This window comes from Pipistrellus kuhlii, unplaced genomic scaffold, assembly GCF_014108245.1.
Source record: "Pipistrellus kuhlii isolate mPipKuh1 unplaced genomic scaffold, mPipKuh1.p scaffold_m20_p_2, whole genome shotgun sequence".
NCBI lineage: Eukaryota > Metazoa > Chordata > Mammalia > Chiroptera > Vespertilionidae > Pipistrellus > Pipistrellus kuhlii.
In genome coordinates this window covers 169,053,654-169,076,788 of record NW_023425515.1, presented here as the reverse complement: position 1 = coordinate 169,076,788, position 23,135 = coordinate 169,053,654, and the positions used below count along the sequence as shown (strand labels likewise).

The 23,135-nt window shown below is 43.1% G+C and overlaps 1 protein-coding gene across 18 annotated transcripts in view; it reads left to right on the top strand.

Moving 5' to 3' along the window:
• Positions 1–1,376: 1,376 nt before the first annotated feature.
• The window catches only part of ERI3 (ERI1 exoribonuclease family member 3), a 126,363-nt gene continuing 104,604 nt past the window's right edge, over positions 1,377–23,135 (top strand). For 8 of the 18 annotated variants that reach the window (XR_006742204.1, XR_004989074.1, XM_036444424.2 and 5 more), the window contains exons 1-3: positions 1,404–1,768; positions 3,792–3,867; positions 15,354–15,631. Coding sequence is in view for 15 of the 18 variants with exons in the window: in XM_036444424.2 (XP_036300317.1) it covers positions 1,631–1,768; positions 3,792–3,867; positions 15,354–15,631 (492 nt within the window). In the remaining 3 variants the exon portion in view is untranslated. Of the gene's footprint in view, positions 1,769–1,997; positions 3,868–12,825; positions 12,933–15,349; positions 15,632–23,135 lie in introns of those variants that run through there. The other 10 variants (XM_036444433.2, XM_036444426.2, XM_036444418.1 and 7 more) reach the window with 9 other exon arrangements.

Here is a 23,135-nt window from a genome sequence, read left to right as displayed (position 1 = left end):
TATACACCAATTAATCCTCAGCAACAGAAACAGGGCCTGAAACTTAGGCGAGGCCCTATAAATATATGTTGACTCACCAATCAACTGGGATTAATATTTAGATGACATTATGGAGGAGGAAGACCTAATTCAGGAGATATAGGCAGATGTGCTTCCACTTTACTGACCTAGAGTTAAGTGACACCTGTCACTGCTGATGTTTATTCACCTCATTGGTCCACAAACATTTACTGAGTGCCTACTTTTGCCTGGCACTGTGCTGGATATTACTGATAACAGCATAAACAATACTGAAATAATGCTTACCTTAAGGGAGTTTACAGTCCTGGGGGAGAGACAAAAAGGAAATAGACAATTGTAAAACAATGGGATGAAATGAATAGGTGCAGAGTCAAATAACCTAAGCCAGCTCAAGGGGGAACCATTATGTTAAGGTGAGATCTCAAAGGTGGCAGGGTCCAGAAATGACATGATTTCTTTTAAGTGAAAACATGCAGACAGCAGAGGGCTTGGTGACTGCAGCTAGGCCCAGGAGATGACTTCTGCCTGTTTGGGAGGCTGTCAAAGCCATCATTGGCTTGGTCCAGGCTGGGGTTTCCCAGCTCAGAACCTGGTAGTCTTGACTTCCCAGAGAGTCATCATCTGGATGAAAAAACACTTCTCCGGCTTTGGCCAGAGTACTCTCCAGTTGATGGAAGAGACTGGCCGAGGCTGTCCATGGAAACTCTTCACTGTTGAGGGCGGAATCCTTTTAACCTGTAAGTTCCCTCTGGAACCGACCTGAACGAGTTATTTCCCTCTTCCTGAGAAAGGGCCCTTGAGAAATCTTAGGGGGGGAAAAAACTAAGCATTTTCTTCTTAGCCTAAACACCCCTCTTCTCGGTTCTCCCTCCACGCCCTGCTCCCCACAGAGAGTGAACAGTAAGGACCTGTTGAATGAACAAATCATGAGAAGTTGTCATCCAAATATAACGTCATCGATGAGCCTATACTCGCCTTACAGAATATATTTTAAGTTGGGAAAACGGAAAGTGAACCTGGAGTCCGCTCTAGGCCTTGGAAAGTTTTCGTGTGTGTGTGTGTGTGTGTGTGTGTGTGTGTGTGTGTGTGTGTGTGTGTGTGTGTTTAAATTTCTTTCACAGTCGGAAAATGAGCCCCCCCCCTTCACTCTCTTGTGAGTATTTGCCACCTCAAAACTACAAGTCCCATAAAGCCGGCCACCGGGAACCACCATCTTGGCATACCTTAGCGCGCATGTCGGCAGGAGAGTTAACATTTGGGGAGAAGAAGCCCCGCCCACCTGCACCCCCATTGGTCGAAGGAGCCGGTGGCGGGATCAGCGATTGGCCACTGCGCCCGTCCGTCCACCGCGTCGGCCGGGGTCAGAGTGCGCGGAGGTGAGTCGGTGTGTTGTGGACTCGTGGTGCTGGCTGCTGCTTTTGAGGCGGCCGGGATCGGGCGGTGGGGAGCGAGCGGAGCTGGCCCTCCCTCTGTCCGGCCGGCGCCACAGTCGGCGCGGGCCGCGCCCGCTGCCGCAAACTGCCCTGAACGGCTGCTGAGGCCGAGGGAGACGTCGGGGCCTGCACCTGGAGGGAGCCTGCCGCGCTGGCCCCAAGGAGCGGGCGTTGCCATGGCGACAGCCTCTCCTGCTGCTGCTGACGGGGGGCGGGGGCGGCCCTGGGAAGGAGGGCTGGTCTCCTGGCCCCCTGCCCCTCCCCTTACTCTCCCCTGGACTTGGATGGGCCCGAGTTGGGGGCAACACCCTGGGGTGGGTGATAAGGAGAGGCTCCCCAGGGTGGGCCTTGGTTGATGCATGCGGGGTGAGAGGGTCGCGGCGCGCACCATTGGTGCAGCTTGGGTGCGGGCCCATGTGCTCACCCTGGATGCGTGATCTACTGAGTAATGGTCAGGCGGAGAGGGCGTGGGGCAGGGCTCTGCCAGACAAACTGGGGGAGGTGACTAAGGGTACTGGCTTCTTACGTGGGATTGATTACCAGGGAGGAGGAAGAGAGCTTTGACCAGAGAGGATAGAAATGCAGCAAGGAAATAGTGGATAGAACGTCCCCTTTCCCCCTCCCCAACACCCACACAGACACATAAGGTCAGTTTACCTCTTTGTAAATCTGTAGCGGTGGTAGTAGTGATGGTGGAAGGCGTGAATAAGGGGCCTACCTGGGCTAGCTTTCTGTTTGTTTTTCCTGCAAATGTTACAGCAACAGGTGCTTTCTTAAAACAAAAAAGCGTGAACTAGGATTGGGGGTTGGCTTCGAGTTCTTGCAAAATATAACTGCTCCTGTTGATTTGGAAGATGCTGAATGTGGTCCCTCATTGAGGGGTTTGGATTCTGCCCTTTGGGCTGGGTTTTGCAAATTGATGGTGTCTATCCTTGCCTCTATAGTTGTCTGGCATTAGCTCTAGTCAGACATTTTACCAGTCTGCCAGCTGAAGGGCAAAAAAACCACGAATCCCATTGGCCAAAGACCATGCACTATTTGAACTATAGTAGGTTGTGATTGGCTGAATGATTTTTTTGACTGTAGAGTTTCTGCTAGAAATTGGCTTCATCAAATTCTGCTTTATTCTGACTTTATCATACACAGCAGGCCTTGTTTTAGTGGGTTCGTGCCTGGAGCTTAAGTATATTATACCTGAATTCCCTACCTTTTAAAAGCCAATTTATAAACTGGGACTTGGAGTGTGACTCCGCTAATGTGTGTGCCTGTGATCTTGGTTAGAAACCCACTTGGCTGCCTTTCCTCAGAGAGGTGGGGGTTGGGGGAAGGGAGCTGCCGGGAAAGTGATTGATAAGGTTTCCTTTATGGATTCCGTGGTGCTTCACTGGAGCTCAGAGCACTTTGGCAACTTAAGCACTCCAAATTAAAAGCTCATTAACAATTCCCGCCCAAAGATCCTGTAAATAATCGGCTAGCTAGGTCATAGAGCTTGACTGAGAGCTCTCCTTCCAGCTTCCACCTCCACATAAAAGTCCTTTTACTCCTTTTCATCTTGAAAAGTGTTTTGTTTGTGGTGGGCTAAGCTGATGAGTGACATTTTCTCAGAGAATCTGAGTAGAATAAAGTCTGAAATGTGTATAGAGTGGTAGACAGGAATAGATGGGTTCCAAACCTAGGTGTTTCTTTGTGCAAAGGGCATTTTGCTAGCTTATACGGGCACCTCCTGCAACTTCTAGTCCTTTAGAAGATCTGAATTAGGTGGTAAATAATGATAGGTGTCCATTGATGATTTGATTTGGAATTTGGTTACCTTGACTTTCTATGAACTTGAGACAGCCCTGGAAGTATCCTGCAAGTGTTTCCTAGTTTATGTGAACATTTGCAATGTGGCTTGGGTGTTTGCTGGCAACCGCTCTTCTAATCCTGGCCTCAGTTCCTGAGTTCTGAATATTGCCATATTTACTAGTGTCCTCTCCTTGACTGGACTAGGATTCTGGGATTATCCAGACAGCATACAACTTTATGGCCTCTTTCTCAGTCTAAGCTTATATATTGTAAATGTTTAGTGTTCCTAGGAGGTAAGTCTCTTAAGAAGAAAAATATGCTACTAGAGAACATAAAATTCCTCATTCCAAAAATATATACTGTCAGTAGCTTCTGAAATCTCTATACAGGCACCGTCCTTCCACATAGATGGCTGTTATCCTGAAGTAGTTTGAGTTTAGGAGTTTGAAGTATATACTGTTAGTCCTTAAATTTTTTCATATAGCAGCCCCATGGGGAGTTGATCCTTTGTATTGAAATAGATTTGTTGCAGAGATGTGTATTTATCCACAGCATTGGGGCTTTCCAGCTTTCACAGAACCTTCAGCATCCCCAGCTACCAGCCTTGGCATCTTCGAAGTACGGAGAGGTGAGAATTCTGCTGCCTGGTCAAGTTTGGCTTGACTTCTTCCTTATGAGCATTTGAGCTTGGAGGGTGAGGGGTTGGGGCAGGTGCAGATTGTATTGTGTGTAGCTTTTTCTAATAAGACACCATATGCTCAAAAACCACTGAAACTTACCCAAAGTCTGTAAGTGTGAGAGTTGGAGGTAGGGTATTCAGATTCTCAAGTTCTGTCCTGATTTCTTTGTGGGCATTTCTTGAACATCTACATTAGGTTTATAAAGGTTTAATAAGCTGGAGTAGTTCTTTATTCTGAGAAATAAACATCTTTAGACAGTAGGAAGGAACACATTCATTTGACTTTTGTTAATGCCTTTGGCCAAGGCCTTTGGGATTGTGGTTTAATTTGGGTTGTGAGTCACCTTTGGGTGGATGGTTAATCCCAGCCTATCTCCATTTTACACGGATTGAGGCTAGCTAAAAAGATAGACTCTGATGATTGATATCCAGGATTTCAGAGGCTGTTTCATAACTAAGGACCAGACACTTTGCTAGGCCCTGGGATTGTGGTGCTAAATAAGATAGCTACTTCCCCTGACCAGAGAGCTTATAAATTCAAGGGGAAGACAGGTAGTAAAGTAACAATTATAATACACCCTGAGAGTAAGGAAATAATAATAAGGTAAGTGTAGGTGCTTTGGGAGTACTCAGAAGAGTCTCTCACCCGGACTAATGGGCGAAGGGAAGGCTACTCAGAGGAAGTAACTTCCTTATCTCGAATTAGATGAAAACATGAGGGACCAATCGTGAAGGTCAGAGCTTTGTTGAAGTTTAATGTGATTGAAAGAGTACTCCGTGGGCAAGGGGTAGGAAAATATGGTGAGAAATGAAACAGGAAAGGTAAACAGAGGCCAGGACCTTAAAGATCAGAAGCAGATGGTGGGTAGGGGGGAAATTAGAAACTTTTTCTGTAAAGGACCAGTACATAGTAAGGCTTTGTGGGTCTCTGTCACAATCATTCGACTCTACTCAACTCTGCATGAAAGCAGACATAGAACAAAAATGAATGACGTGGCTGTGTTCCAGCAAAATGTGTAAAAACAGTGGCAGCTAGATTTGGCCTGTCGGCCATGGTTTGCCAGCCCCAGAGCAGACTCTCATAAGCGCAGTAAGGATTCATGAAAAGGTATTAAGCAGTGGATTGATAATATCTGTTTTGGAAAGTTTGCTCTGATTTCAGTGGTAAGAATGGGTCAAAGGAGACAATACTGAAGCACAGAGACCAATAAGGTGACTGTAGCAGTTACATGGGTAGCATTTTATATTTCCCTCTTTGAGGCAGTATTTTGACACGTAAAGATTGAGTATAACTGAATCTTTGTATATATGTATACAGTATACTATTCTCTTTCCGGATTTCCAGGCCATCTATTAGAGCTTAAAAGATGTCTACCAAAGAAGTTGTTGGTGATACCAGCTCCTATTTCACAGACTAGAAAAGATGTAGGAAGAGAATGTTGGTGTCAAATGATAGAAAAGACTTTGGGAACTCTTTTCTTTTTAAAGAAGTTGGAAATACATGGAGCTCTGGTAGAGATCTTGGTCTTAGGGCCTATAACTCAATGACAATTGCTTTGAACTTCTTGAACCGTACACATAGAGAACCACCCCTTTTCCTAAGCTTTCCAGGAATTGCCCTCATTATTGTCCTACTCAGTCTCTCCTTACTTGTGGCAAAATGATGCCCTTTGTTCTGGTTTCGGGAATGTTGCTTAGGCAGAGGGACCAATTGAAGTTGAGTGTTTGATGAATTGTTTCCTCCTCCTACAAGCCCCAGTGTACTTGCATTGCTGAAGAGAAGCCTGTAGGTTTCTGATACAGTGTTATGTGACCTTGGGTAAGTGACTTACCTGAGTTTAGCTTTCCTACCTGTAAAAGGGATAATGGAACTTAATAGGGTTGGTTAAAGGATTTAATGAGATATTATATGTAAAGCTCTTAGTTCAGTGTATTTAACTTTTATTAAATAGTTGCAGAGATGTGTATTTAGTGTATAGTATTTTACACAATAATTTTTATAAAGCAGCCAATAATTGGGTGAGTTGGCCTGTGGCTTAGTATATTTTGGGTCCTCACAGATTGTATTTGTGGCCATATGATAGAAGTATAGACCCTGGCGGAGGTGAGGCCGTCAGCAGACAGGAGGAAGTTACAACTAAAGCAAGGCACTGCTCTTCATAATGGAACATTTTCAGAGAGCAGGAATCCCATTTAGAATCCCAGAACTTTGTTCAGTGTGGACCTTAGTCCCCATACCATCAGTGAAGCGAGTTGAGAGAGCAGCTACCCAAAGAAATTCACCGAAATGTGACCAGTCATCTCTCCCAGTCCGTCTGGATGCCTTTTATTACTTTTCACAACTCTAGGAAGTGGGTCAGATGGTCAGCATTATTATCCCTGCTACTCATTGAGGAAACTGAGGCCCAGTAAGGTTAAGTGTGTTGCCCAAGGTCATGCTGTAAGGTATCGTGAGAGCTAGTGCAGATTTGCCTCCAGATGAAATTGTTAGTTTATTGCTGTGATTTCTCTTCCTTTGAGTCAGAGATGTGTAGTCACTGCAGAAATGTGTTCTGATGCATGCCTTATCCAGATATGCTAGGCTTAATTTGGGTCCTACTTTATACTCTTGGTCCTGTTGGATTTTAATTGATGGCTGCTAGGAACAGGCCTGTTGAGAAGCAGATTCCCTTTGGGTCATTGTTTTTAGCCCGTCCTCCTTTGGGGACATTCTTGGGGGAGCCTTGGGTTATAAGAGATTGCTTTGATATGTTCAAAATTGTGCCTTGTGCCCCACAGCTACAGGTAAAATCAAAAGGCGGATAATTTATGGGAGTGTCAGAGCTGGCCGCTGGCACCTCAGGAGGCCATTAGTATGCCTGTTCAGACCCTCTGTGTCCTTGCAATTGATTCCTCTTTGCATGAGCTTGATTTGGGAAGCTGTAGATCTGTGGTAGTGATTGGATGTGACAGTCCAAACACTGGTCCCTAAATTAATCCTTTTAATAGTATTCTGGCACCAAGGCAATGTTTCTCCCCTCTCCCTGAGAGGACAGAATGGGGTGGCTTAGGAGGAATGAGGGAGGGGTGGGGAGAGAAAGGGAGAGGAAAAGAAGCTTTGATTGGTACTTAGACCCTGCTCTGCTCTAACATGTTCTGATTCCAGCCCAGTTGACATTATGACTTTGGGCATATACATTCATTCAGCAAACATTGACTCACACTTACTTGTTCCTGGCTCTGGACTAGGAATACAGAAATGACTAAAATGTGGCCCTTGCCCTTAAGGATCTATGTCTAGCTCAGTGTTTCTCATACTTACTAAACTCATGCACTATTAAGATGGAGAAAATAATTTTATGCATTTCTTTAATGCTGCTTGAAATTTTTAAATGCAGCAGAGTCTGACCAAAGACAAATCAAATAAATTATCATGTCAGATATTATTTTAAACACAAATAAGTGTGCGCGCGCGCGCGCTCGCACACACACACACACACACACACACACAGACAACTATACCTACTATCAATATATTCTATCCTCACCTTCTTCCTGAAAATGGCTGGTAGGAGGAGAAACGGATAACTAAAATCTTATAATCTAGTGAGATAAAAGTTATCGAATAAGGATAAACTGTGCTATTGGATCAATTAACTTTATGATGGTGCCAGAGAAAGCTCCCCAAAAGGAGAGATTTGAGTTGGATTTTGAGGAAGGAGCAATAATTTGTCTGGTGAAAATAGAAGTACATTTTAAAACAGAGGAAGGAGCATTTGCCAAGGCACAGATTTATAAAAGAAAACATCTAATTTGGGGAACTGAGCAAGAGCTGATTATCACCTTGCCTCCTGCCAGTTTCTCTGCTCTGTGAGATGGGAGGATTTGCGCCTCTGGAATTGTTGAGAAGAGGCTTTGTGCTCCTTGTGCTGCGGTGTTTTAATCCAGGGTACCCCTTTCTGTTTCTGCTTTTTGTACCCAGGCTGCAATGTGTTTTTCTTGTTAGAATATATTTAAAAATTGTTACAAAAACAAATTTGGATGAATTGGACAAACTTAATTATTGCTTGTGGTTGAATTATTTTGAGTGAAAGTCACACCTTATCTCCAAAAAAAACAAAACAAAACAAAACACACTGAAGTGGATATGCATTGCTAGCCTTATGGCTGGCTGATGGGGGAATCAGTCCAGTGGGGAAAATGGGCCGTCAAGCATGGGAGAGGAGAACAGGACCCAAAGTGCCTCTGAGCCTTAATTTTCTCATATATAAAGTGATATAAAGTGGTAATACTGTTACCCATTTTGCTGGATAGTTGGAAGGATGAAATGGGATGAAATTTGTAAATTCCTAATAATGAGCCTGTCTTACAGTAAATTTTCAGAAAATGTTGTTTTCCTTTTCTCTTTATCATGTTAATAGCAATGGCTCTCTTTTACAGAGCACTTACTGTTGTGCAAAGCACTTTATATACATTGCATGTCTACATCAAACCCCTAATAGATAAGTATTTTTATAGGTGTCATTACAAAGGATATGTATTAGAGTTAGGATTAAAACCTAAGCAGGGCTAATATCAGCCTTTTGACAACTAGCTATATGACTCCTTGTTTCTGTATTCTCCATCTCATAAGTAGAAGGTTTTGGGGACTGATGCTGTCTATGAGTATAAGAGGTGCTTAACAGGGTGAGAGTACCATACCCTGCCCTTCATCCATGTCTATTTTATTTATGTTGTGTTAGGAAATAAGCCTTTGCCCCTGCTTGTATGCAATGGGGTCAGAACTGTAGGGTTTTGCAAAGAGATGTTTCTCAGCTTTGGTCCCTCTATGGAATAGGCCAAACTACTGGATGTGGCTGATGGATTGGCAGACAGCAGGCAAAATCACAGTCACTTCTTTTTAGTTATATTTTTGTTTATTTTATTTTTTTAATACATTTTTATTTATTTCAGAGAGGAAGGGAGAGAGAGAGAGAGAGATAGAAACATCAATGATGAGAGAGAATCTTTGATAGGCTGCCTCCTGCACAGCCTACTGGGGACTGAGCCTGCAACCTGGCCATGTTCCCTGACCAGGAATGGAACCGTGACCTCCTGGTTCGTAGGTTGATGTACAACCCTGAGCCACTCTGGCTGGGCACAGTCACTTCTTTTTTTGTGCTGCCTTGACCTACTGAGGCAAGCATGGGGAGAGTGAACCTCCGATGGCCTGTGATGTTGCCACCAGAAGTTGAAGTTCCTGGAGGTCTTTGGTGACTTTTGCTCTGCTGATAGCTTGGGATTAGCAGCTGCTTCTGACATTGGGTTAACTTTCCCTGGCCCTGTGTTGGAGCAGAAGCAGCTGTAGCTACAGGCCACGAAGTGACAGGTTCTAGAGAGGAGAATGATTTATTGAATTGAGAACCCAGCTTTGGAGTTCCTTCTTCATTCCATTTTGGGGCCATCGGGAAGTTGTGTAGGGGTTCTAGGGCATGCCAAGCTTAGTTGTCCCAGCTTCTGCCTTTTAGCACATTAGACCTAGCTCTCAGGCCCTTGGCCTCTACTTGGGAAGCAGGTGATGAGGTCTTGTGTTGAGGCAGTGGCCCAAGTCCCTGAACTGGGAGTTGGGAGCTCTGGGTTCTATTCTTACTCTTTCTTGCTTTGTGAACCTTGTGCAATCATTTCTTTTACTGGAGCTCATTTTCACTGGCTGGCTGGACTATGTCACCTCTTATGTTTTCTTTCACCTTTGATAGTCTCATTTTCATAGAAAGCGCTCTGGGAAGTAAGGATGCATTCATTAGATTGAAGATGATTACTTTTTAAGGCATACAATTTGTTTCTATTTTCCCCAGGCTATTTTTAGCTGCCTAAGATAGAGCCTGTGACCAAGGAAGTTCCAGACAGGTATTGCTGTATTGTCTGTTGATGCTTCTGTGACGTGGGTGCCTGAGCAGTTGTGACTACTGGTCAGATTGGGTTAGAGACTTGCCCCAGGACTGGGAACTGGGGAAGCTACAGCTCACCCAGGTGCTTCCAGTCAGCTGGACTCAGAACCTGCCTCTGGTGCCTTGGAGTTTCTCTGGAATCTTCTGCCACCTATTCTGGCTTTTAATGGAACGGATTGAATCCAGAGGTGTACAAACCTTCCCGCCCCTTTCCCGCTCCTCCTCCCACCATTTCAAGTATATATGGTTGGGGAGATAGGGTGGGAGTAGATCCCGTGTTTCATGATGGGCTTTTCTTCTTTTCCATCCCCCAGGCTCCCCTGGTCTGTGCATGTGGATGTTAAAGGATGGCCCCCCTCCCTTTGCCCTCCCTTCCCCCCTCTAGTAATGGAAGGCTATAAAACGTCTATTTACCCAAGACACCAGAACGACTCCTCTGTGGTTCCACTAATCTGGTGATTTGGTGCTTCTCTGGTCTCTCAGGTAAATACAGATTGAGGCTTTTTATAAAGGCATATTATTTCCCTCATTAAATGTGTGTTTTGGCACATGCGTTATTTACCTGACCGACAGTAATGGCTGCAGAGGAGCCATTGGTGTCTGTTGTGTAAATACTCTGCACAGAGACCATCCTCCTGGGGCTGTGGCTCAGGCCTGTTTCTCCAAATCTGACTAGCCCTGTGGCAGTCCTGTTTACTCCTCCCCTGCCCCTAGAGGGCTGGTCCCTTCATTTTTGAGAAGGGAATCATTCATTTTCCTCCTTGTCATAAGCTACTTACTACTGTTAATTTACTAGGAGAAATAAAAGGGTACCTAAGAATAAATGTGTAAATCTTGGTCTCTGATGAAAGGTTGTGTGCAGAAAAACACAGAATCATAAACTGTTTCTTCTGTGTTTTGCCCCTCAACTAGATACTCAAATCCCAGTTGATAATATAAGTTCTAGACTTATATTCTGCTAACTTATGACTAAAGTATAAAGACATCAATAGAAAAGAGAAACCCCTAGAAGCCAGAGAAAACGAGGGCAGGTGAAGCTCCACTGTACTTAGGGCAGGGATGTTTCCTAAGAAGGCTCCAGTGGAGGCAAGAGTGCCCAGTGAGGGGGCACCAGTTGAGGCTCTGATGGAGACTCGCCAGCCTCCCTGCTAGAGGAGAGCATGCGACGTGCATTCTGTGGACAGTGTGGGGAGATTGCCCCCTTACGTACTGTCTGTTTTCCGTTTCTTTTTTAAAACAACATTGTGTATGGACTAAAAGATAAATTTTAAGAAGTTTGAAATAGACCAAATTTACATAAAAGTTGGAAATTTAATACAAATAAATTTTTTTTGAACCATTTGAGAGTTATGTTATTGATCTAATGCCCCATCACCCTGAATACTTTGCATGTATTTCCTAATGCAAGGACATTTTTCTACCTAAACAAAATGGAACCATGAAAACTAGGAAATTGACATTGATAACATTACCTCCATCTAATCCTCAAACCCCATTCAAGTTTTGCCTGTTGTCCCAGTAATGTTCTTTGTAGCAAAATGATCCAATTCATAATTGTGCATTGCCTTTAGTTATTAAGTCTCTTTAATCTCCTTTAACTTACCTAAGTAACTATACCTTGACCTTCATAACCATATATATATATTTAAATATATGTTTTCATTGATTTCAGAGAGGAAAGGAGAGGAAGAGAGAGATAGAAACATCAGTGATGAGAGAGAATCATCTATTGGCTGCCTCCTACACACTTCACTCTGGGCATTGGGCCGAGACCTGGGCATGTGCCCTGATCAGGAATTGAACCATGACCTTCTACTTCATAGGTCAATGCTCAACCACTGAGCCACACCAACCAGTCAATGACCTTGATACTTTTGAACATTATAGGCTGACCGTCCTTAATTAGGGTTTGTCCGATATTTTTTGATGATTATATTTAGGTTATACATCTTTGAATATCATAGGAATGATGCTGTGTTCTTCTCAATGCATCTTATATCTTGTGGTATGATATTATTAATAATGTTCATTTTGTTCAGTGAATTAAGGTGATGTCTGCCAGGCTCCCCCTTTATAAGCTTACTTCCTATTATAATAAACATTCTATGGGGAGGTACTTTCAACTATGTGGATATCCCTTATGAGACTTAAACTTTATTTATTATATCTTTATGAAGTCATAAGTTTCCTTTTTATTTAGCTCATTATAATATATTAATATCATCATTTATTTTGCCAGATCCCCTTGAAACTGACTTCTGCATGTTTTTGATATGTTATTATCATTGAGAATTTCCTTGCTTTCTGGCATAATATGTTCCAGGTTCATCTTGTCCCTTTCTCTACCATAGCCCAGAAATCAGCCATTTCCCAAAGAGCTCTGGAGAATATTATTTAGAAGGCAACTGGGTTCTATGTGTACTTATTGTTATTGGAGTGTTGCTGCTCCTTGGTCCTTCAGCAAACAGAGCTAGAAAATATATTTGCTTGTGTTTGTATATTTGTATATGTACCTGTGTGTGTATATTCATACTCACATTTGTATCTAGCTTTATTTTTATTTATTATGTATCAGAAATTTATCTTTTCCTTTTTCCATATTTTAATTCTGTAGTCTAATAGTGAGAAATGGGGGTCTCCATGACTTTTAATATATGCCCTTCTTTAATTAATTCCTCTTTATATATCGTTGCCACTGCTCTTTCCCCCTCTTGGTGCCCTTTTTACCCTGCCCATGACTCACCACATTGGACTCTCCCACCATTCCCCATGGATGCTCTCCATACTCCACATGGGCTCTGACATGCTACATCACACCTCCCTGCATCTGTATGGATGCCCTCCTCACCTACATGGGCTCTCATTCTAACCTCCAGACCCTTCTGCTTCCCCCACTCCAATTGTTGTTGTCACCTGCTAAAGCCATTAGATTGAATTTTTCAGTAAGGAAAGAGGAAGAGGTGCCCTCTGTTTCTTGACTTGAGTTGAACTTGGTTTTTAGAAGTAAGGGAAGTGTAGAACCCAGTGAGTGCTGACATGTGGAGGCCTGGTCTACTAATGTCTGCTCTCAAGACTTCCTATAGGAGAAGCTATTTGATGTGGGTGAAATTAGATAAGAAAAGTAAGACCTGCCGGAAAAGGAACTCTGGCCATTAATATGTTGTCCATGGAAGGAAGGGAATAGGTATATATATATATATATATATATATATATATATATATATATATATATATATAGTATGGCATATGAGAGACCTAGAGATTCTAGGATGTAGGAGACATTAATGTTACTCTCTGAGGATGTGTTATGCGTGAAGTGGGTTTATAGGCCCAAAGTATGGGGATCTAGGTTTGACTAGGTGGACATAGCCCAATAAGACAGTAGTAATAACAGTAAGCTAATATTGATCTATAATTTAGTTGTAATCTAGGTTGGCGCTGGGAGTAGGTGAATGTAGGTAATTTCCATCTATTCTGCAGCCATCTTGGATTATCCCAATAGTAAGGTAATATTTATTGAGCCCTTATGTTCCAGACACTACTCTTAGTGCTTTACGTGTATCTTCTCATTTCATTCTCACTTAAGGAGTAGAAGCTGTTGTTACCATTTTACATGTGAGGAATCAAAGAACAGAATTTGCCTATTGTGCCATGGTAAATAACTGGTAAAGCCATGATGCAAACCTGAGCCCTCCTTAATCATGACCTTAATTGCCTGTAGCATCTGGCAGATGAGGTCTGGATGATTGGACATACACTTTATATACTGTATTTGCACATGGGAGAATATAAGACTTTCAAAAATCCTTAGGCATGGCCTTACTTGGAGTGGTTAGAGAAAGTATTCTTAGGCCCTGAAGGACTTCACACCAAACTAGAAAGCATAATGTGAGCAGACTGATGTCTCCTATCTCATCAAGGCTTCAGTACTGTTCAGGAGTGGGTGATATGAAGAGTTATTTTGAATTCCAGCTTTCAAAGGGATATTGGCCCATTTGCCTTTCCAAGAGATTCCCTAATGAAACTCAAGCCAGCCTTTGTCTGCTCTGGGCTGAGTTTTGGCTGCATTTTTGGAGAGGCTGGGAAAACAAGCAGTGCTTATGCAGGAATCATGAAGAATTTAAAATAATTTTGGTCTTAGTTCTATTGAATCTATATGGAATTTCACTATAGGGATAGGAAAATTGAGAATGCACACTAGCATATATCCTAATAAATGTTCAGGCAAATTATTGTAGCTCATTCAGTGAGTTGGGAGAGCCAGGATGAGAAGTGATACTTGGTATTGTCCTATGTCCAGTCAGGTAGTAGTGACCTTGTTGCCTTTGAATATGCTCTGGACTTCACTGACTGCTCTCCCCTTCCACCCTATGTGAGGGAGAAAGTGCCCGTTTGCAGCCTTTCAGAGACAAGCTTTTGGCTCTGTAAGCATGGGGTTCCAAAAGGCATAAACTGTGGCCATTTCTGTATTGGCTGTGAAATTTCTTGTCTGACTTTGAGGGAATTTGAGTATTTGGTATAAAAGAGGGGAAAACACCAAATTTCTGCTTTGTTCCTTTTTTTTTTTTTTTTTTTTTTTTTTTTTTTTAAGGAAACTTGAGTTATTTAAAACTTAGGCTTTGATTTTTATATTTCGTTAGCCCTCTTAAGGAGCAGACATTCTGCAAATTTAAAGGGAAAACTTGAAAAGTCATTTGGATTTTTTTTTTCTTGCACATGTTCACTCAGAAACTTTACTAGATTTTTTAGCAATGCTCCCATTACTGCCACATCTGGGTTTTCTCTTTTTCTTCCCTATTTAAAAAAGTCCTGCAGTCATTCAAGGCCTCTAGTAGAGAGTGATTCTAAAGGCAGCAAACGGGAAGGCCTGAGGCTATTGCCAGCTGTACTCTGCAGGCGTTTTTCATTCTCCCAGGGTGCCACTTACTGGTGTGGGGGCTGGGGAATCCGCAGAATATCATGAGCAAACTCCCCTGTGATTGGCTCTGTTTGCTCTCACGTTGGAGAAGGGAGCAAGGTATGTGGAGATGTTAAGATAGACACAGACAGGAAAGCTAGGGGCAGATGGCTTGGAATGGAACCGAGGAGAGACTATTGGGTATTTTCAGCTGTCTCTATGAGTCTACTTAGCTCCCAGGTCTGATTGTGCAACTAGGTCCCTTCATGTTACTTTGGGAACCTTAGCTTTAATGTTAGCTGTCACCACCTGAAAGTGAGCACAGAATTATTCTCTCCTCTCTTTTGAGCGTGAGAGCTCCATGTAAAGATGAAGGCCAATGTTATTTTGAGAATGATCTGGGAAACTCTAAGCTGTCATAATGTTGCAGGGACCAGTAGTAGGGTCTTGAACTTCAGTAATGAATACAGTGATTAAGAAAAGGGGCACAGAAACAAATGGGAGTGGTTCATATTGTGTGACTAACCCTCAAGACGAAGCAGAACAGGGCCATAGTGGGAGGGGAGTAACCCAGGCTCTCTGTATTTTTGTTTTTGTTTTTGTTTTTTTTTTTTAATTTTTCCTCCCCTAAGTTTTAGATGCTTCTGGATGTTCAATGCTAGCACCTTTGCAGACTGGAGCAGCTCGATTTTCTTCATATTTACTTTCAAGAGCAAGAAAAGTGCTGGGCTCCCACTTATTTTCTCCCTGTGGTGTTCCGGAGTTCTGCTCCATATCCACCAGAAAGCTGGCGGCCCACGGCTTTGGCGCATCCATGGCAGCAATGGTGTCCTTCCCTCCCCAGAGGTATCACTACTTTTTAGTGCTGGACTTTGAGGCCACGTGTGACAAGCCACAGATTCAACCTCAGGTAACTGTTGCATCATTGCTTCAGAAAAGGTGGGGTGGCAAGGAGGGAGGGAGGATAGTCTTGCTTCCTGGGACCCAGAAGAACTTTCTCATGTCTTCCTGGCTGTTAGCTACTAATCTGGAGTTCCTGCCTAGGAAGCAGGACTTGGTTCAGGCATGCTAGGGTAAGGCAGTCTCTGGAGAAAACCGGGTACATTATTCCTCTCGGCCTCACCCTTTGAGAATCAAAATATTTCTTTTGTCCCACCCTCCTCTCTCCTTTCACTCCTCTCCTTTCTTCTTCTGTTACTGCTGCATGTTCTTGAAGGAATATTGTGGTAGTCAGCCTCCAAGATGGTCCCCAGCAATCCTTGCTTCTTAATAGTCATTCCCTTGATTGTTCCCCGTCCACACTGAATCTGCTAGCCTTGTATAACCAATACAATATAGTGGAAGCGACATTCTGATACTAAGTCATAAAAAAAGCATTGCCGTCCACTTGCTCTTTGGATCACTTGTTCTGGTGGAAGCCAGCCACCATGCTATGAGGGCATTCAAGCAGCCCTTTGGGTAGGCACGTGGATAGGAACTAAGGCTCTTAGCTAAAAGCCAGTACCAGCTTCCAGGCATGTTTCTTGGTGCTACTGTGTTTCCCCAAAAATAAGACATAAGACCTACTTACAGGTTTCCTTCTGAGTGAAATATAAGGCATCCCCCCGAAAATAAGACCCCCCCTAGGCTTTGTCTCAGAATGCTATTGCTAAACATGAGAGATTTGGTCCACTGATTCTGAAAGAAATGGAGTCACAAGAAATTCACCAGGAAATTCAGGAATTGGATTGTTATGATGATGTTCCAGAAGATGATGACATGATTGTCATTGAATAAATGAGTAAATTCTTGATACTGTAGGATTCACAGTTTGTCTGGTTTGTGTTGACAACTACCATACTACCATACTGTATACAGGTAATAAATTTCCTTTATTTTCATTTAACAATAAATGTGTGCCGTATTCTTCTTCATGGAAAAATAAGACATCCCCTGAAAATAAGACCTAGCACATCTTTGGGAGGAAAAATTAATATAAGACACTGTCTTATTTTTGGGGAAACAGGGTACCTTGGAAGTGAATCCTCCAGCCCCAGTCAAGCCTTTAGATAGCTCCAGCCCCAGTGAACATCTTCAACCTCAGGAGCCAGACTGGCCAACTGAGCCACTCCTGAATTCCTGGCTTACGAATTGTGAGAGAAAAGAAATGATTATTGATGTTTAAGCCACTAAATTTTGGGATGATTTGTTATGCAGCATTACATAACTTGAACAAGTACCACTGTTGGTCTGTTGGAGAGGAATATTTTTTTGCTTGTTTTTTTTCTTAGCCACTGACTATATCAAGAGACCTTTTAAGTAGTGCTACTAGGAAGCTTGGATTAGCAGCAGAGGGGCGCTTATGCTGGGTAATCTTGGAGTGCTTGCTGTTTGCTTTGGAGGAATGATTGAGAAGAATGAGTGGGAGCTGATAGGAGGTTCATTATTTCGTGGAGACCTTGGGTATGCCTGGCTCTAGGACTGTAATTCCTCCCTCTGAGCCTGGGTTATCAGGTGTATAGTTCTGGGATGCATAGACATATTGATCTTGGGAATAGTAAGAAGGGAGATAGGAGGACTGTGGCATCAGACACTAGGGAGGAATAGGGTCCATTTAGAGATAAACTGGGTCCATCTCTCATGATTAATACCCCTACCACTATGAAGGTGTTCTTTCTTTAGAATTTCCATAAAGCAGATATCAGAACCCTTTTTCCTTCCCATTTCTCCTTTTCTTTTTTCCTATTCTCCCTTAAAGTAGTGTCTGCCTTTGGGGGAGTGGAATCAGACCTACTTAACCTTGGGAAGACAAGTGCAGATTGAGGAGCAAAAGGAAATATAGCTGGGAAGCTACCTGAGCCACATTTACTTTCTCAGTCCATGCTCTAGTCTAGGGTCTTCTCCTCTGCCTTCCAGAACTATTGGAAATTCTGTGGTGGGTGTGCCTAGATGGTGTATGGGGATTTTGGTTATGTAGATTCTCTTAGGCTGGAATCAGGGATCCATATCCTAATATACTATATTACTTCCCTTCCTGGTATAGAGTCTGAAACCCAACATATCCCTATTGCATATCATTTTATCCCTCATGATTACTTGGTACCTCCCTATGGCCTTTACTGCTTTCTTCCTCCTGGCACATGCCAACAAATGTTTATTTCTGAACTTTTCGGTTAGATTATAAGCTCAGATAATTATGTAGCTCTGTTCCCTTGGTCTACAGAGGGTCCTACCAAAGGAAGAAGGTCTGTCAGTATCACCTTTCATCTCTCTTTCAAGGGTACTGTTTTTTTTTTGTTGTTTTTTTTTTAATTCACTTATTGCAATGCAGTACAGATTTAAATCGCCTGTATCACCAGCTTCCTTCCTAAAGTTAGGTACCAAGGCCTTTCAGATCTAGGATGAGCTAGGGCTTCATGCTGTTTACTAGGATCTGGGCCTGATTAAAGATTATCTACAGAATCAATGAACCCTGATGATGTGATTCCAAGGGCACTTAAGGAATTGGCTGCCCTGCTTCATTATTAGCAAAGCATTAGCTGTTGCTTTAGAGAACTCAGGAAGAAGCATTTGCTGTCTTGCTTATCTTTAAAAGGGGAATACGAATGATCTTGGAAATTATAGACCTGTTAGTTTACTGTGATTCCAGAGAAGATACTTGACCTGATCGTCAGATAATCAATCAACAAACAGCTAGAAGAGCAGAGGGTACTGAGTAATAACTTACATGGGTTTGTGAAAAAGAGCAAATCCTGTCAGATCAATCTAACTTCTTGCTGTGACATAGTGATGGATTTGAGTGGATCTAGGGCAAGTGATAAATGTAATGCATCTCTACTTCATTAAGCTTTACAATGCTGTGATCAACAGGTAGGAAAGTGAATTTGGGGCCAGGCAGCTCTGTTGGACTACCCATTGAACCAGTCTCGGGAAAGGGATGGGCAGCTCAGGAAAGACTTGAAACTTATTGTTAACTGGAGGCCTAGTGTACAACATTTGTGCACCTGGAGGGGAGTGTTCCTCTGCCCGGCCTGTGCCCTTTCACAGTCTGGGAGCCCACAGAGAGCAGGCCTAAGGCGCAGTCAGACATCCTTAGCACTGCTGTGGAGGCAAAGAGGCTCCTGCCCCCTGCTACTGCCCCCTGCTGCTGCTGCACTCACCAGCCATCAGCCCGCTTGTGGCTGAGCGGTGCTCCTGTGGGAGCACACTGACCACCAGGTCAGTAGCTTCTGTGTTGAGTGTCTGCCCCCTGGTGGTCAGTGTGTGTCATATCGACTGGTTGTTCTGCCATTTGGTCGATTTGCATATTACCCTTTTATTATGTAGGAGGGCAACTTAAAGCCCCCATCTTATTCTTAAAACAAACAAAAATCTTCCCTAAAGTTTGCAGGAAACAAGATCCTGAAAAGATTCAGAGAATTTTAGGAGATGGACTAGAGAAGCTGTCCGTCCCTGATATGACAGCATCCTTCCACTGAGGTCATCATAGGTCAGGTTCTCATTAGAGCCTCTGTGGTATTTTGGTCTAATGGTCAAGAAGGGCATTGGAGAAATTGGTAAAGCTCAGGATAAGAGGAACAAAAATCATCAGAGGCACAAAGATAAGACTTAGGAAGAAAAGAAATTGAATATGGTTTTAGTGACTGATTTCTTGTTCAGACTAAATAAATTCATCATATGGGAAGTAATTGTTCCAAGGAGGATGATAATAACTTACTCCTCATTTTAATAAGGACAAAAAGAAAAAAAAATGAATTTAAATGGAAGCAGAAACATTCAGACTTGGAATGAGAATGTACTTCTAGTAGTGACAGTAAAAGCACTAGGAAATGGTGTGCCAGTTAGAACAGCCTTCCCTAGTGCTCTCTCTGAATGGCTTGATGGCTGTCTACTTGACAGAGAGACTTTTTGGGCAAGTCTGCATGCCTCCTGGAATGGGCTTGGGACTGAATCAGAACCCATCCAGCTCCCCTCCTTCCTGGCTCCCAAGAACTTTCAATAGTGAAGGCCTCTGCATAGTACACTTCTGATTCTTATGGGAGTGTGTCATAAACACATTTTTGGCCAAAGCCTATCTGGAGGCTTGGCATTGGGTTCATTCTCTCATCTGTGTCTGAATCAACTTATTGGGACTATCCTAAAGGAATGCCACTATGAAAAATTAACAGGTGTAAACTCTGTTGTACTTGGGTGAGTAACAATATTATTTATAAACATAGTAAAGCATGGTATTTCCCATTTGTCATCATTTTTGTTGTTATTTTTGTACTTTGTTCAGTTTGGTGAGACTGGAGTGGCCAGTTTGCCTGTAGTAGGCTTTCGCTTTCTGGTGTTTTTTTTTTTTGTTTTTTTTTTTTCCACTTATTTGTCTTACATACTTTAATTCAGATTAGCATAATAGGTATTGGTTGAATATGAGACTTCTTCTATTTGAGGACATTTTTTCACTTTATTTTTAATTTGGATGGTTGAAGATGTTACATAGACTCTAAATTTGAGGAATACTATTACTTTCCTGCTTTAAGAATTGTTTCTTGATATGGAAGTAGGTTTGGGAGAATCGTGGTTCCTTTATTCTGCTTGCAGAGGTTCGTGCTGCCCATTTTGGTGTGGATGTGCGTGGAATGGTGGTGGTTGTAACTCCTGGGCCCAGGGAGCAGCTGAAAGTTCTGGTGGGATTTTAACTTGTGCATTTTTAACTTGCGGGCACTTCTCTCACCATCTCTGTTCAGAGAAGACCAAAGCAAATGTAAGTGAGGAAAACAAGGTATAGTCCACCGCAGGAGGAGAGGAGGAAGTAACCTGAGCTGTCCTGGTGGCCAGGGATGGGCAGCCCAGCTCTCCTGCTCTGGGGATCAGACATCCTGGCTGCTGTCTGCCCTCCTTCCCTGCGTTCCTTCTGGCCATCCAGCCTCCCGGGAATAGTCTGTTTCTCACTGCTCTGTAGCAGCTTTGCTAACTGTGCCCTTCTCATCTGTATTCGTGCCTGTAACTTTGGAGAAAGATGACCTTTGGGGTTGGGGTTTTTCTAGTGTTTGGTCTTTGTCCACAGGGGCTTTTTTTTTTTTTTTTTTTTTTTTTTTTTTTACGAAACCTTAACGAGATTCCATCTGCATTTTGAGTTAGAACTCTGAGCAAAGGAGTTTCTTTTTTATAGAAAATTGTCCAGGTGCTGGGTTATTTTGGGAAGGTAGGGTGGGGAGGGTGGATGGTGACATGAGAATGAATAATATAGAAGAGAGGCATTTGGGGAATTTCAGTATGACTTAGAGCTGGCATATCATTATTAGCCTTTTGTGAGAGAGACATCTTATAAAACTTTATAGGAAATTGATTGAGATTTCTACAAATTAAATTATATTGATTCCCTTCTCCTCCATTCAAGGCTGAAAGGCAGGATCCCCCACCCCAGGACACACACATTGCTCTGGCTCTGTGCTCAGCTTCTCTTTCTCTCTGGTCTTGATTCCTGCACACACCAAATGGACGGAAAGGCAGTTCCCCCCCAAAAAGGACACACCCTTCCCTCCCTACTGGGTAGCTAGGCTGCAGATCCTCCAAGTGGGGGGGGGGGGTAGGGCGTAGGGGCAGGCTTTTAGCCGGAGTGCCCCGTTGTTGGGTTGTGGTCTGTCTGCCTGTGGCCCCCGGCAGCCTGCACTTTTTTTCCGTGCAGACAGGCGAAGGCGTTGACGCTATTCTTCTAAACTGGGAAATGAAATGCAAAACCGACATTAATGTAACATTATGGTTGAGATTAAATGCACCAAAATCAGGAAATTCAAAGTTATGCTTCCCACAGCAACTATAACTCAGCCTCATCTGGCGTGTGTAGTATTTTGTGTTAGTGTGGATGGTGTTATATGTTAAGACATTAAAGTTAACACCATAAGCAGAGCACAAAATGCTTGAGGGCGCTGAATTATGACGACTATGTGAGCCGTAAGTGTTCTTGCACAGGCTCCCGACTCCTGGAATAATTTTTCCCCTGCCCATCAGACCAATTATTGCCTTCCTTTTAGTTATATCTTTGCTTTAACACATCTCTTCTTCCAGGGTCACTATAAATGAATTCCTCTATTGGTAGCCTGTGATGGTGGTGGGAATGGGACAGCTTACTAGCCCCTTTTGTCCTTTTTGTTGTTGCCTCCATAAATGTGGTGCTTTCTCCTCCCCCTCTCAAAGCCCCCTCCTCCACCTGCTGTTTCCTCATGGTCCCTCATCGAATTGGGCCTCCCCCTGACTCCACTGTGGTTCCCTGCTACTGCTCCCTCAATGGGAAAAAGCACTGGCTGTGTCTGCATCTTGGCCCTATTTTAATTTCATGTGAAAGCCCAAGGGCCCCTTCTTTATTTGGTGCAGAGATAGCAATGTAGAAGCAAAATATTCATCTCAAGGAGTGGAGAACTGATGCATGGTGGTGGTACATGATCAACGTGCGTTTATTTGCGTTATTCAGGAAGCTTCTCTACCTTCTGCCTTTAAGCTGCCCTGGTGTGTAGTTAGGCTATGGAGTTGCCTAGTGGTGGTGGTAGAAATAAGACAAGCCCCCAAATTCAGGAGTCCTGGTAGAAAACAAAGCATACTGGGGAGCCACGCAGCAAGGCAAATAGCTTTACTTCTGCAGGAGGGTGCGCACACACATGGTCTGGGAGCACGGGCACACTGTCTGCTCGGCTTTTTATTTCTTTCTTTTTCTTTCTTTTCTTTTTCTTTCTTTTCTTTCTTTCTTTCTTTCTTTTTTTTTTTTTTTTTTTTTTAAAGAATTTACTCATTTATTCAATGACAATCATGTCATCATCTTCTGGAACATCATCATAACAATCCAATTCCTGAATTTCCTGGTGAATTTCTTGTGACTCCGTTTCTTTCAGAATCAGTGGACCAAATCTCTCATGTTTAGTCTGGGGGGGGGGAGGGCTTATTTTCGGGGGGATGCCTTATATTTCACTCAGAAGGAAACCTGTAAGTAGGTCTTAATTTTCGAGGAAACACAGTAGCTGCCTCCTTGCTGTGTCCTCATATAGCCTTCCCTCAATATGTACAGTTGGAGAGAGGTGGAGGGAATGAGAAAGAAAGAGAAGGGATGAGAAAGGGATAAAGAGAGTGAGAGTGAGAGTGAGCATGAACAAGAGCAAGAGCAAGAGCAAGACACACACAGAGAGATCTTCCTCTTCTAAGAATATTAATCCCATTATGAGAGTTCTACCCTTATTACTTCAAACTAATTACCTCTCAAAGGTCTCACCCTCCGGCACAATGGGGGTTACGGCTTCAATATATGGATTTTGGGGGGACACAAACATTTAGCCTATAACAGGCTCAGAGGCATCCCGACTAGGCTGGATGGCTTTGTGATTTTAGATGCTGGAAAACACTATTGGATCCTTAGCGATCATCATTGATGAGCACCTCTCTACTGAAACTCCCTAGTCTTA